This window comes from Manacus candei, unplaced genomic scaffold, assembly GCF_025592945.1.
Source record: "Manacus candei isolate 608988 ecotype Guabito, Panama unplaced genomic scaffold, ASM2559294v1 h1tg000426l, whole genome shotgun sequence".
Taxonomy (NCBI): domain Eukaryota; kingdom Metazoa; phylum Chordata; class Aves; order Passeriformes; family Pipridae; genus Manacus; species Manacus candei.
The window spans coordinates 17,359-31,484 of NW_026138474.1; the positions used below are offsets into that span (position 1 = coordinate 17,359).

Genomic DNA, 14,126 nt, shown 5'->3' on the forward strand with positions numbered 1-14,126 from the left:
TTTGAGGAGAAAAAGGGTGAAAAAGGGGCTGGAAGAGTCAAAAAAGCGGCCTCGGAATCTCCAAGGAGCCTCCAAAAGGGGGGAAGAGCTGGAAAAAAGACCCAAAAATGAGTGTTCTGAGGGGGAGATGGGCACGGGGGACCCCAAAAAAAGGGGGTTGAGCCCAAAAATGGGGGGTTTGAGCCCAAAAATGTGGGGTTTGAGCCCAAAATAAGAGGTTTGACCCCAAAATAAGGGGGTTTGACCCCAAAAATATGGGGTTGGGGCCCCAAAATGTGGGGTTTGAGCCCAAAATAAGGGGGTTTGACCCCAAAATAAGGGTTTGTGACCCCAAAATGGGGGGTTTTGAGCCAAAAATGTGGGGGTTGACCCCAAAATTTGAGGTTGTGACCCCAAAATGGAGGGGGTTGACCCCAAAATGGGGGTTTTGAGCCCAAAATGGAAGGTTTTTACCCTAAAATGTGGGGGGTTGACCCCAAAATAAGGGGGTTTGACCCCAAAAATATGGGGTTTGATCCCAAAATGAGGGGGTTTGACCCCAAAATTTGAGGTTGTGACCCCAAAATTTGAGGTTGTGACCCCAAAATTGGGGGGTTTGAACCCAAAATAAGGGGTTTGACCCAAAATAAGGGGGTTTGACCCCAAAAATATGGGGTTTGACCCCAAAATAAGGGTTTGTAACCCCAAAATGGGGGGATTAACTCCTAAATGAAGGTTTTTTACCCCAAAATATGGAGTTGTGACCCCAAAATATGGGGTTGTGACCCCGACATCTTAAGGGGTTTGTCCCCAAAATGTGAACTTCAACCCTAAAATGGGGGGTTTGACCCCAAAATGGAGGGTTTAGAACCCAAAATCAAGGGGTTTGACCCCAAAATCTGGGGTTGTGACACCAAAATCTGGGGTTGTGATCCCAAAATGGGGCGTTTTGACCCCAAAATCGAGGGGTTTGACCCCAAAATGGAGGGTTTAGACCCCAAAATGGAGGGGTTTGACCCCAAAATGGAGGGGTTCTGACCCCAAAATTGAGGGGTTATGACCTCAAATTGAAAGGTTTGACCCTAAAATGGAGGGTTTAGACCCCAAAATGGAGGATTTTGACCCCCAAAAATGGGGTTTAACACAAAAAGGGGGGTTTTGGCCCCAAAATCGAGGGGTTTGACCCCAAAATTGAGGGGTTTGACCCCAAAATTGAGGGGTTCTGACCCCAAAATAAAGGGGTTATGACCTCAAATTGAAAGGTTTGACCCTAAAATGGAGGGTTTAGACCCCAAAATGGAGGATTTTGACCCCCAAAAATGGGGTTTAACCCAAAAAGGGGGGTTTTGGCCCCAAAATCGAGGGGTTTGACCCCAAAATTGAGGGGTTCTGACCCCAAAATCGAAAGGTTTGACCCCAAAATGGGGGATTTTGACCCCAAAAAATGGGGTTTGACCCCAAAATGAGGGGTTTGACCCCAAAATCGAGGGTTTTGACCCCAAAACGGGGCCGGGGGAGGGCACAAAAAAGGCTTTTTCTGCCCAATTTGGTGGGTCCGGGTGGGCGGGAGGGGCTTGCGGTGGCCACGCCCCCTCCCCGCCCCCTCATTAACATAATTAATTGTTTTTGCATGTGCTGAAAAGGCCCCCGGGACCAGGGACCGCGCCATGACCCCGGTAATTAAGGGGGGGTAATTAGGGGCTAATTAAGGGGGTCGGGGGGGGGGGGTTTCAAAGGGTTAATTAGGGGTTAATTGGGGGCTTAATTAGAGGTAATTAAGGGAAGGAGGGTGTTGGGAGCTGAGGGGTGTTAATTGTGGCTTGATTGGGGTAATGGGATTAATGAGGTTAATTAAGATATGAGGGTTAATTAAGGAATTAATGGGGAATATTGGGGCTAACGGAGGTTAATTAGGGATTAATTGGGCTATAAATTGCTTTTAGTGATTAATTAAACTGCTAATTTAGTGTTAATTAGAAGATTAATTGGGTTGAAGGGGTTTCATTGGTTAATTGGATGGTTAATTGAGGGATTCATAGGGATTAATTGGGCTATAAAGGGATTTTATTGGTTAATTGGGTTGATAATTTGGTGTTAATTAAAGGGGTTATTAAAGGTCCATTGGGCTGATAATTTGGTGTTAATTAAGGGGGTTAATAAGGATAAATTTGGGTGTTAATTTGGTGTTAATTAAAGATGTTAATAAGGGTTAATTTGGTTGATAATTTAGTGGTAATTAAAGGTGTTAATAAGGGTCAATTGGACTGAAAATTTAGTGTTCATTAGGGGGATAATAAAGATTAATTGGGCTGATAATTCAGTGCTAATTAAAGGTGTTAATAAGGATTAACGGGGATGATATTTTAATATTGATTGAAGTCATTAATGAGGATCAATTGGGCTGATAATTTAGTGGTAATTAAGGGGTTAATTAAGATCAATTTGGGTGTTAATTTAGTGTTAATTGAAGGGGTTAATAAGGATTAATTGGGCTGATAATTTAGTGTTAGCCAAAAGGTTAATAAAGATCAATTTGGGTGATAATTTGGTGTTGGATAAGTGGTTAATAAGTAATAATTAGTCTGATAATTTGGTGTTGATTAAAGATGTTAATAAGGATCATCTGAACCAGTAATTTAATGTTAATTAAGGGATTAATAAGAATTAAATGAACCAGTAATTTAGTGTTAATTAAGGGATCAATAAGAATTAATTGGCCTAGTCAAGATGAGGATTAAGTAGGGGGCTAATTAAGATTAAACAGGGCAGTAATTAAGTCTAGTAATTAAAAATAAATAACAGGAGTGAGAAATCAGGGGGAGTAATTAAGGGTGAATAATTAGGATAAAGAAGGGGGGGAGGATGATAATGAGGCCACACCGGGGGGGTGAGACCATTGAGAGGGTTAATTAGCATTAATTAGCGCTAATTAAGGACTTAATTAACCCCCCCAGGCGAGCAGGACAACTCGGACAACAACACGATCTTCGTGCAGGGGCTGGGCGAGAACGTCACCATCGAGTCCGTGGCCGACTACTTCAAACAGATCGGCATCATCAAGGTACACGCGTGCCCTTGGCGTGTTCGGGGTCCCTGGCGTGTCACCGCCTGTGCTTGGCGTGTTAGCACGTGGCTTTGGGGGGTTCCAGTGGCCCTGGGGTGTTCTGGGTCCTTGGCGTGTCACCGCGTGTGCTTGGCGTGTTCTGAGTCCTTGGTGTGTCACCACATGTCCTTGGTGTGTGTTTGAGTCCTTGGCGTGTTCTGGGTCCTTGGTGTGTCACCGCGTGTGCTTGGCGTGTTCGGGGTCCTTGGTGTGTCACCACATGTCCTTGGTGTGTCACCGCCTGTGCTTGGTGTGTTCAGGGTCCTTGGTGTGTCACCGCGTGTGCTTGGCGTGTTAGCACGTGGCTTTGGGGGGTTCCTGTGGCCCTGGGGTGTTCTGGGTCCTTGGTGTGTCACCGCGTGTGCTTGGCGTGTTCGGGGTCCTTGGTGTGTCACCGCGTGTTCTTAGTGTGTGTTTGAGTCCTTGGCGTGTTCTGGGTCCTTGGTGTGTCACCACATGTCCTTGGTGTGTCACCGCCTGTGCTTGGCATGTTCAGGGTCCCTGGCGTGTCACCGCGTGTGCTTGGTGTGTTAGCACGTGGCTTTGGGGGGTTCCAGTGGCCCTGGGGTGTTCTGGGTCCTTGGTGTGTCACCACATGTTCTTAGTGTGTGTTTGAGTCCTTGGTGTGTCACCACATGTCCTTGGTGTGTCACCGCGTGTGCTTGGTGTGTGTTTGAGTCCTTGGTGTGTTCTGGGTCCCTGCTGTGTCACCACATGTTCTTAGTGTGTGTTTGAGTCCTTGGCGTGTTCGGGGTCCTTGGTGTGTCACCGCGTGTTCTTAGTGTGTGTTTGAGTCCTTGGTGTGTCACCACATGTCTTTGGTGTGTCCCTGTGGCCCTGGCGTGTTCTGAGCCCTTGGTGTGTCACTGCGTGTGCTTGGCATGTTATCACCTGTGCTTGGTGCATTCTGAGTCCTGGGTGTGTCGTTGTATGTCCTTGGTGTGTCACTCTGTGTGCTTGGCATGTTGTCGCCTTTGCTTGGCGTGTTCCTGTGGCCTTGGGGTGTCACCACATGTCCTTGGTGTGTAAGCACATGTGCCTGGCGTGTTCCCAGTCCTGGGTGTGCTACCATGTGTGCTTGGTGTGTTCTGAGTCCTGAGTATGTCTCCACCTGTGCTTGGTGTGTTCTGAGCCCTTGGCATGTTACGACATGTGCTTGGTGTGTTCTGAATCCCGGGTGTGTCACTGCGTGTGCTCGGCACGTTTTGAGTCCTTGGTGTGTCATCACATGGCTTTGCTGTGTTCCTGTGTCCTGCCCCCCCTTTTACCCTTGGCGTGACCGTGGCATGACCTTGGCGTGTTGTCCCGTGTCCCAGACCAACAAGAAGACGGGGCAGCCCATGATCAACCTGTACACGGACCGCGAGACCGGGAAGCTCAAGGGCGAGGCCACCGTGTCCTTCGACGACCCGCCCTCGGCCAAGGCGGCCATCGACTGGTTCGACGGTGGGGACACCAAAAACACCCTTTTTCACCTCAAAAATCTGCTTTTTCACCTCAAAAACCCCTTTGGCGCCCCAAAAATCACCTTTTTCACCTCAAAAAACCCCTTTTTACCCCAAAAATCTGATTTTTTGCCCCCAAAATCCCCTTTTTCGCCCCAAAAATCACCTTTTTCACCTCAAAAAACCCCTTTTTACCCCAAAAATCACCTTTTTTGCCCCAAAAATCACCTTTGGCACCCCAAAAGTCACCTTTGGCACCCCAAAAATCACTTTTTTCACCCCAAAACCCCCTTTTCCCCCCCCTCGGCCAAGGCGGCCATCGACTGGTTCGACGGTGGGGACACCAAAATTCACCCTTTTCGACCCAAAAATCACCTTCAGCACCCCCAAAATCACCTTTGGCGCCCCAAAAATCACTTTTTTCACCTCAAAAAAACCCTTTGGCACCCCAAAAATCCGATTTTTCACCCCAAAAATCACCTTTTTCACCCCAAAAATCACCTTTTTCACCTCAAAAAACCCCTTTTTACCCCAAAAATCACCTTTTTTGCCCCAAAAATCACCTTTGGCACCCCAAAAATCACTTTTTTCACCCCAAAAACCCCCTTTTCACCCCCCTCGGCCAAGGCGGCCATCGACTGGTTCGACGGTGGGGACACCAAAAACACCCTTTTCGACCCAAAATTCCCCTTTTTCACCCCAAAAATCACCTTCAGCACCCCCAAAAACCCCTTTTTCGCCCCCAAAATCACCTTTTTCGCCCCCAAAATCACCTTTTTCACCTCAAAAAAACCCCTTTGTTGCCCCGAAAATCACTTTTTTCACCCCAAAAATCACCTTTTTCACCTCAAAAACCCCTTTGGCGCCCCAAAAATCACCTTTTTCACCCCCAAAAAACCCCTTTTTACCCCAAAAATCTGATTTTTTGCCCCCAAAATCCCCTTTTTCGCCCCAAAAATCACCTTTTTCACCTCAAAAAACCCCCTTTTACCCCAAAAATCACCTTTTTTGCCCCAAAAATCACCTTTTTTGCCCCAAAAATCACCTTTGGCACCCCAAAAATCACCTTTGGCACCCCAAAAACCCCTTTTTCACCCCAAAAATCGCCTTTTTCACCTCAAAAAAACCCTTTGGCACCCCAAAAATCCGATTTTTCACCCCAAAAATCACCTTTTTCACCCCAAAAATCACTTTTTTCACCTCAAAAAACCCCTTTTTACCCCAAAAATCACCTTTTTTGCCCCAAAAATCACCTTTGGCACCCCAAAAGTCACCTTTGGCACCCCAAAAATCACTTTTTTCACCCCAAAACCCCCTTTTCCCCCCCCTCGGCCAAGGCGGCCATCGACTGGTTCGACGGTGGGGACACCAAAATTCACCCTTTTCGACCCAAAAATCACCTTCAGCACCCCCAAAAACCCCTTTGGCGCCCCAAAAATCACCTTTTTCACCTCGAAAAACCCCTTTTTACCCCAAAAATCTGATTTTTTGCCCCAAAAATCCCCTTTTTCACCCCAAAAATCAGCTTATTCATCCCAAAAAACCCTTTGGCACCCCAAAAATCATGTTTTTCGCCTCAAAAATCCCCTTTTTCACCTCAGAAATCCCCTTTTTCACCCCAAAAATCACCTTTTTCGTCCCAAAAATCCCCTTTTCAGCCCCCTCGGCCAAGGCGGCCATCGACTGGTTCGACGGTGGGGACACCAAAAACACCCTTCTCGACCCAAAATTCTGCTTTTTCACCCCAAAAATCATCTTTGGAACCCCAAAAACCCCTTTTTCACCCCAAAAATCGCCTTTTTCACCTCAAAAAACCCCTTTGGCGCCCCAAAAATCACCTTTTTCACCTCAAAAAAACCCTTTGGCACCCCAAAAATCCGATTTTTCACCCCAAAATCACCTTTTTCGCCCCCAAAATCACCTTTTTCACCTCAAAAAAACCCCTTTGTTGCCCCGAAAATCACTTTTTTCACCCCAAAAATCCCCTTTTTCACCTCAAAAACCCCTTTGGCGCCCCAAAAATCACCTTTTTCACCCCCAAAAAACCCCTTTTTACCCCAAAAATCTGATTTTTTGCCCCCAAAAATCCCCTTTTTCACCCCAAAAATCACCTTTTTCACCCCCAAAAAACCTCTTTTTACCCCAAAAATCTGATTTTTTGCCCCAAAAATCCCCTTTTTCGCCCCAAAAATCACTTTTTTCACCTCAAAAAAACCCTTTGGCACCCCAAAAATCCGATTTTTCACCCCAAAAATCACCTTTTTCACCCCCAAAAAACCCCTTTTTACCCCAAAAATCACCTTTTTTGCCCCAAAAATCACCTTTTTTGCCCCAAAAATCACCTTTGGCACCCCAAAAGTCACCTTTGGCACCCCAAAAATCACTTTTTTCACCCCAAAACCCCCTTTTCCCCCCCCTCGGCCAAGGCGGCCATCGACTGGTTCGACGGTGGGGACACCAAAATTCACCCTTTTCACCTCAAAAATCACCTTCAGCACCCCCAAAAACCCCTTTGGCGCCCCAAAAATCACCTTTTTCACCTCGAAAAACCCCTTTTTACCCCAAAAATCTGATTTTTTGCCCCAAAAATCCCCTTTTTCGCCCCAAAAATCACTTTTTTCACCTCAAAAAACCCCTTTTTACCCCAAAAATCACCTTTTTTGCCCCAAAAATCACCTTTGGCACCCCAAAAGTCACCTTTGGCACCCCAAAAATCACTTTTTTCACCCCAAAACCCCCTTTTCCCCCCCCTCGGCCAAGGCGGCCATCGACTGGTTCGACGGTGGGGACACCAAAATTCACCCTTTTCACCTCAAAAATCACCTTCAGCACCCCCAAAATCACCTTTGGCGCCCCAAAAATCACTTTTTTCACCTCAAAAAAACCCTTTGGCACCCCAAAAATCCGATTTTTCACCCCAAAAATCACCTTTTTCACCCCAAAAATCACCTTTTTCACCTCAAAAAACCCCTTTTTACCCCAAAAATCACCTTTTTTGCCCCAAAAGTCACCTTTGGCACCCCAAAAATCACTTTTTTCACCCCAAAAACCCCCTTTTCACCCCCCTCGGCCAAGGCGGCCATCGACTGGTTCGACGGTGGGGACACCAAAACTCCCCTTTTCCACCCCAAAAATCACCTTTGGCGCCCCAAAAATCATCTTTAGCACCCCCAAAAACCCCTTTGGCGCCCCGAAAATCCCCTTTTTCACCCAAAAAATCTGATTTTTTGCCCCAAAAATCACCTTTTTCACCTCAAAAATCACCTTTTTCACCTCAGAAATCCCCTTTTCTACCCCAAAAATCACCTTTTTCATTTCAAAAATCAGCTTTTTCACCTCAGAAATCCCCTTTATCACACCAAAAATCACATTTGGCACCCCAAAAATCACCTTTTTCACCCCAAAAATCCCCTTTTCCACCCAAAACCCCCCCTTTTCCCCAAAAAAATCTCCTTTTTGCCCCAAAAATCCCATTTTTTACCCCCAAAAATCCCCTTTTCCACCTCAAAAATCCCCTTTTCACCCCAAACCCCCCATTCCCACCCCAAAAAAACCCCTTTTTCCCCCTAAAAATCCCCTTTTCCACCCTAAAAATCCTCTTTTCAACCCCAAACCCCCCATTTCCCACCCCAAAAATCCCCTTTTCCCCAAAAAAATCCCCTTTTTCCCCCAAAAACTCCATTTTTCCCCCCAAAATCCCCCTTTTCCCCCAAAAAATCCCCTTTTTCCCCCAAAATCCCCTTTTTCCACCCCAAAAAAACCACCTTTTTCCCCTAAAAAAACTCCTTTTCACCCCAAAAATCCCATTTTTCCACCCCAAAAATCCCCTTTTTCACCTCAAATCCCCTTTTCCACCCAAAAATCCCATTTTCCACCTAAAAAATCTCCTTTTTTCCCCCAAAATCCCCTTTTTTACCTCAAAAATCCCTATTTTCACCCCAAAAATCCATTTTACCACCAGAAAATCCCCCTTTTCCCCCCAAAAATCCCCTTTTTCACCTCAAAAATCCCCTTTTTCAACCCCAAACCCCCCATTTCCCACCCCAAAAAAAACCCTTTTTCCACCCCAAAAATCCCCATTTTTCCCCAAAAAACCCCATTTTCCCCAAAAAAATCCCCTTTTCCCCCCAAAAAATCCCATTTTTCCCCCAAAAATCCCATTTTTCCCCCAAAAAACCCCTTTTCCACCCCAAAAATCCCCTTTTTCACCCCAAAAATCCCATTTCCCACCCTAAAAAGCCCCTTTTCAACCCCAAACCCCCCATTTCCCACCCCAAAAAATCCCCTTTTTCCCCCAAAAAACCCCCTTTTTTCCCCCCAAATTCCCCTTTTTCCCCCCCAAAAATCCCCTTTTCCCCAAAAAAATCCCCTTTTTCCCCCAAAAACTCCATTTTTCCCCAAAAAATCCCCTTTTTCCCCCCAAAAATCCCCTTTTTCACCTCAAAAATCCCCTTTTCCACCTCAAAAATCCCCCTTTCCAATCCCAAAAATCCCCTTTTTCCACCCCAAAAATCCCCTTTTTCACCTCAAAAATCCCATTTTCCAGCTCAAAAATCCCCTTTTTCAATCCCAAAAAAAACCCTTTTTCCACCCCAAAAATCACCTTTTCCAATCCCAAAAAACCCCCTTTTTTCCCCAAAAAACCCCATTTTCCCCCTAAAAATCCCCTTTTTCCACCCCAAAAATCCCCTTTTTCCACCCCAAAAATCCCCTTTTCCCCAAAAAAATCCCCTTTTCCACCCCAAAAATCCCTTTTTCCACCTCAAAAATCCCTTTTTCCACCTCAAAAATCCCCCTTTCCCATCCCAAAAAATCCCCTTTTCCCCCAAAAAATCCCCTTTTCCTCCCCAAAAATCCCCTTTTTCCCCCAAAAACCCCCCTTTTTCCCCCCAAAAAAATCCCCTTTTTCCCCCCAAATCCCTTCCCCCCCCCCAGCCCCTTTTCCCCGTTAATTTTGGGGCGGAATTCCCGTTTTTTCCAGGCAAGGAATTCTCGGGGAACCCCATCAAGGTCTCCTTCGCCACCCGCAGGGCCGACTTCACGCGCGGCGGCGGCGGCCGGGGGGCGCGGCCGGGGAGGTGAGACCCCAAAAATTGGGGAGGGGGGGACCCCAAAATGGGGAAAGGGACCCAAAAAATGGGGAAAGGGACCCAAAAAATGGGGGGAGAGACCCCAAAAAAATTGGGAGAGACTCCCCCAAAAATTGGGGAAAGCGGACCCAAAATTGGGGAAAGGGATATAAAAAATGGGATCAGAGACCCCTAAAAATTGGGATTAGAGATACTTAAAAATGGGATCAGAGACATCCAAAAATTGGGATTAGAGACATCCAAAATTGGGGAAAGGGACCCCAAAAATGGGGGGGAGAGACCCCAAAAAAATTGGGAGAGACTCCCCCAAAAATTGGGAGTCAGAGACACCTAAAAATTGGGATTAGAGACACCTAAAAATTGGGATTAGAGACACCTAAAAATTGGGATTAGAGACCCCAAAAATGGGATCAGAGACCCCAGAAAAATTGGGAGAGACTCCCCCAAAAATTGGGAGAGATCTCCCAAAAAATGGGATCAGAGACACAAAAAATTGGGATCAGAGACACCGAAAATGGGATTAGAGACCCAAAAATGGGGAAAGGGACCCCAAAAATGGGGAAAGGGACCCCAAAATGGGATCAGGGACCCAAAAAATGGGATCAGGGACCCCGAAAATGGGGAAAGGGACACCAAAAATGGGGGGAGAGACCCTAAAAATTGGGGGAAAGGGACCCAAAATTGGGGAAAGGGACCCAAAAATGGGATCAGGGACCCCAAAAATGGGGAAAGGGACACCAAAAAATGGGGAAAGGGACCCAAAATTGGGGGGAGAGACCCCAAAATGGGATCAGGGACCCCAAAAATGGGGAAAGGGACCCAAAAATGTGGAAAGGGACCCAAAAATGGGATCAGGGACCCAAAAAATGGGATCAGGGACCCCGAAAATGGGATCAGGGACCCCGAAAATGGGATCAGAGACACCGAAAATGGGATCAGGGACACCGAAAATGGGGAAAGGGACCCCAAAAATGGGATCAGAGACCCCAAAATGGGATCAGGGACCCAAAAAATGGGATCAGGGACCCCGAAAATGGGAGAAAGGGACCCAAAAATTGGGATTAGAGACCCCAAAAATGGGGAAAGGGACCCAAAAATGGGGGAAAGGGACCCAAAAAATGGGATCAGGGACACTGAAAATGGGATCAGGGACACCAAAAATGGGATCAGGGACACTAAAATGGGGGGAGAGACCCCAAAAATGGGGGGAGAGACCTCAAAAATGGGGAAAGGGATCCAAAAAATGGGGAAAGGGATCCAAAAAATGGGGGAAAGGGACCCAAAAATGGGATCAGGGACCCAAAAAATGGGATCAGGGACCCAAAAATGGGATCAGGGACCCAAAAAATGGGATCAGGGACCCCGAAAATGGGAGCAGGGACCCCAAAAATGGGGGGAGAGACCCCAAAAAAATTGGGAGAGACTCCCCCAAAAATTGGGGAAAGGGGACCAAAAAATGGGGGCAGGGACACCAAAAATGGGATCAGGGACACCCAAAAATTGGGATCAGAGACACCTAAAAATTGGGATCAGAGATACTTAAAAATGGGATCAGAGACACCAAAAACGGGGGGAGAGACCCCAAAAAAATTGGGAGAGATCTCCCAAAAAATGGGATCAGAGACCCCTAAAAATGGGAGCAGAGACCCCTAAAAATGGGGTCAGAGACCCCTAAAAATTGGGATCAGAGACCCCAAAAATTGGGATCAGAAACCCCTAAAAATGGGGTCAGAGACTCCAAAAATGGGACCAGAGACCCTCAAAAATTGGGATCAGAGACCCCTAAAAAATTGGGATTAGAGACCCCAAAAATGGGATCAGAGACCCCAAAAAAAATTGGGAGAGAGTCCCCCAAAAATTGGGAGAGATCTCCTAAAAAATGGGATCAGAGACACCTAAAAATTGGGATCAGAGACTCCGAAAATGGGAGCAGGGACCCAAAAAATGGGAGCAGGGACCCCCGAAAATGGGATGAGGGACACCAAAAATGGGATCAGGGACCCCAAAAATGGGGGGAGAGACCCTAAAAATTGGGGAAAGGGACCCAAAAATGGGAGCAGGGACACCAAAAATGGGATCAGGGACACCAAAAATGGGATCAGGGACACCAAAAATGGGATCAGGGACCCCCGAAAATGGGATCAGGGACCCCAAAAATGGGGAAAGGGACCCCAAAAATGGGAGCAGGGACACCCCAAAAATTGGGAGGAGAGACCCCAAAAATGGGGGGAGAGACTCCCCCAAAAATTGGGGAGAGATCTCCTAAAAAATGGGATCAGAGACACCCAAAAAATGGGATCAGAGGACCCCTAAAAAACTGGGAGGTTTTGGGGGGGGTCCCGGCCCCATAAAGGCCCTTTTTAACCCCAAAAGACCCTTTTTGACCCCCAAAAGACCCTTTTCCCCCCAAAATTGACGTTTTTGACCCAAAAAGGCCCTTTTTGACCCCAAATTCCCCTTGCAGGGCCGATGGGCCGCGGAGGGTTCGGAGGCGGCTCCGGAGGGTCCGGAGGGGGCCGGGGGGGCTTCAACAGCGGGGGAGGGGGACAGCAGAGAGCGGGGGGACTGGAAGTGTCCCAACCCGTGAGTGGCACTGGGGGGGACTGGGAGGGACTGGGAGGGACTGGGAGGGACTGGGAGGGGATTGGGGGGGACTGGGAGAGGACTGGGAGGGACTGGGAGGGGATTGGGGGGGACTGGGACGGGATTGGGGGGCACTGGGAGGGGACTGGGAAGGGGACTGGGAGGGACTGGGAGGGGACTGGGAGGGGACTGGGAATCGCTGGGTGATACTGGGAGGGGATTGGGATAAACTGGGAGGGGATTGGGAAGAAACTGGGGAGGGGACTGGGGTAAACTGGGAGGGACTGGGATGAACTGGGGAGGGGACTGGGAGGGACTGGGAGGGACTGGGAGGGACTGGAGGGAATTGGGAAGGAACTGGGGGAGGGGACTGGGATAAACTGGGAGGGGATTGTGAGGGACTGGGAGGAACTGGGGAGGGGATTGGGATAAACTGGACACTGGGATAAACTGGGAGGGGACTGGGATGAACTGGGAGGAGATTGGAAGGGACTGAGGTGGGACTGGGAGGAACTGGGAGGGACTGGGGAGGAACCGAGGTGGGACTGGGAGGAAGTGGGAGTGACTGGGTCATACTGGGAGGAACTGGGAGGGGACTGGGAGTGACTGGGTGATACTGGGAGGAACTGGGAGGGGACTGGGAGTGACTGGGTGATACTGGGAGGAACTGGGAGGGGCCTGGAAGAAACTGGGGAGGGGATTGGGATAAACTGGGAGGGGACTGAGATAAATTGGGATGAGACTGGGAGGAACTGGGAGTCACTGGGTGATACTGGGAGGAACTGGGAGGGGCCTGGGCGAGCCGGGGGCGTGTCCCCTCTGCTGTGACGTCACGATGACGTCATCGATGACGTCACTTTCAGGGCCTGCGAGAACATGAACTTCTCGTGGCGCAACGAGTGCAACCAGTGCAAGGCCCCCAAACCCGAGGGGGGGCCCGGGGGGGGCCCCTCACATGGGCGGGGGCGGCGGAAAGTACCCCGGGGGGGGCGGCCGAGGGGGCGGCGGCGGCAACCACATGGGTAAGGGGGGCTACCGAACACTGAGGGGGGCTACCGGGGCTGGGGGGGCAACCACGGGGGGAAGGGGGGCTACCAAACACTGAGGGGGGCTACCGGGGCTGGGGGGGCAGCCACGGGGGGAAGGGGGGCTACTAAACGGGGGGGGGGGGGCAACCACATGGGTAAGGGGGGCTACCAAACACTGAGGGGGGCTACCGGGGCTGGGGGGGCAACCATGGGGGGAAGGGGGGCTACTAAACGGGGGGGGGGGGGGCAACCACATGGGTAAGGGGGGCTACTAAATGGGGGGGGGCAACCACATGGGTAAGGGGGGCTACCAAAGGGGGGAGGCAACCACATGGGTAAGGAGGGCTACCAAACACTGAGGGGGGCTACCAGTGGGGCGGGGGCAACCACATGGGTAAGGGGGGCTACTAAATGGGGGGGGGCAACCACGGGGGGAAGGGGGGCTACCAAACACTGAGGGGGGCTACTGAGGGGGTGGGGGCAATCACATGGGTAAGGGGGGCTACCAAAGGGGGGAGGGCAACCACAGGGGTAAGGGGGGCTACCAAACACTGAGGGGGGCTATCAAACACAGAGGGGGCTACTGAGGGGGTGGGGGCAACCACATGGGTAAGGGGGGCTACCAAACACTGAGGGGGGGCTACCGGGGCTGGGGGGGCAACCACAGGGGTAAGGGGGGGCTACCGGGGCTGGGGGGGCAACCACATGGGTAAGGGGGGCTACCAGAGGGGGGGGGCAACTACAGGGGTAAGGGGGGCAACCATATGGGTAAGGGGGGCTACCAATGGGCAAGGAGGCTACCACACGGGTAAGGGGGGGCTACCAGGGGGGTGGGGGCAACCACATGGGTAAGGGGGGCTACCAGGGGGGTGGGGGCAACCCCCTGGGCCCTGGGGGC

The 14,126-nt window shown here is 49.7% G+C and overlaps 1 protein-coding gene and 2 long non-coding RNA genes across 3 annotated transcripts in view; 1 reads left to right on the forward strand and 2 right to left on the reverse strand.

The window, feature by feature from the left end:
* LOC127465553 (RNA-binding protein FUS-like) overlaps positions 1-13,222 on the forward strand; it is a gene marked incomplete at its 3' end in the record, with an annotated part of 30,403 nt that extends 17,181 nt beyond the window's left edge. The window contains 9 exon segments of the mRNA XM_051776057.1: positions 1,623-1,655; positions 2,934-3,040; positions 4,399-4,528; positions 9,509-9,584; positions 9,586-9,605; positions 12,082-12,176; positions 12,178-12,200; positions 13,064-13,133; positions 13,135-13,222. Of these exon segments, the coding sequence (XP_051632017.1) occupies positions 1,623-1,655; positions 2,934-3,040; positions 4,399-4,528; positions 9,509-9,584; positions 9,586-9,605; positions 12,082-12,176; positions 12,178-12,200; positions 13,064-13,133; positions 13,135-13,222 (642 nt within the window).
* Positions 4,600-7,975, reverse strand: LOC127465546 (uncharacterized). Its single transcript, XR_007902260.1, has 5 exons — positions 7,897-7,975; positions 7,402-7,497; positions 6,996-7,150; positions 4,954-5,196; positions 4,600-4,702 (listed from the first exon to the last, which is right to left on the reverse strand). It is a non-coding gene; the product is annotated as an uncharacterized LOC127465546 (long non-coding RNA).
* Positions 8,414-9,259, reverse strand: LOC127465552 (uncharacterized). Its single transcript, XR_007902266.1, has 3 exons — positions 9,131-9,259; positions 8,737-8,769; positions 8,414-8,526 (listed from the first exon to the last, which is right to left on the reverse strand). It is a non-coding gene; the product is annotated as an uncharacterized LOC127465552 (long non-coding RNA).
* Positions 13,223-14,126: the final 904 nt, after the last annotated feature.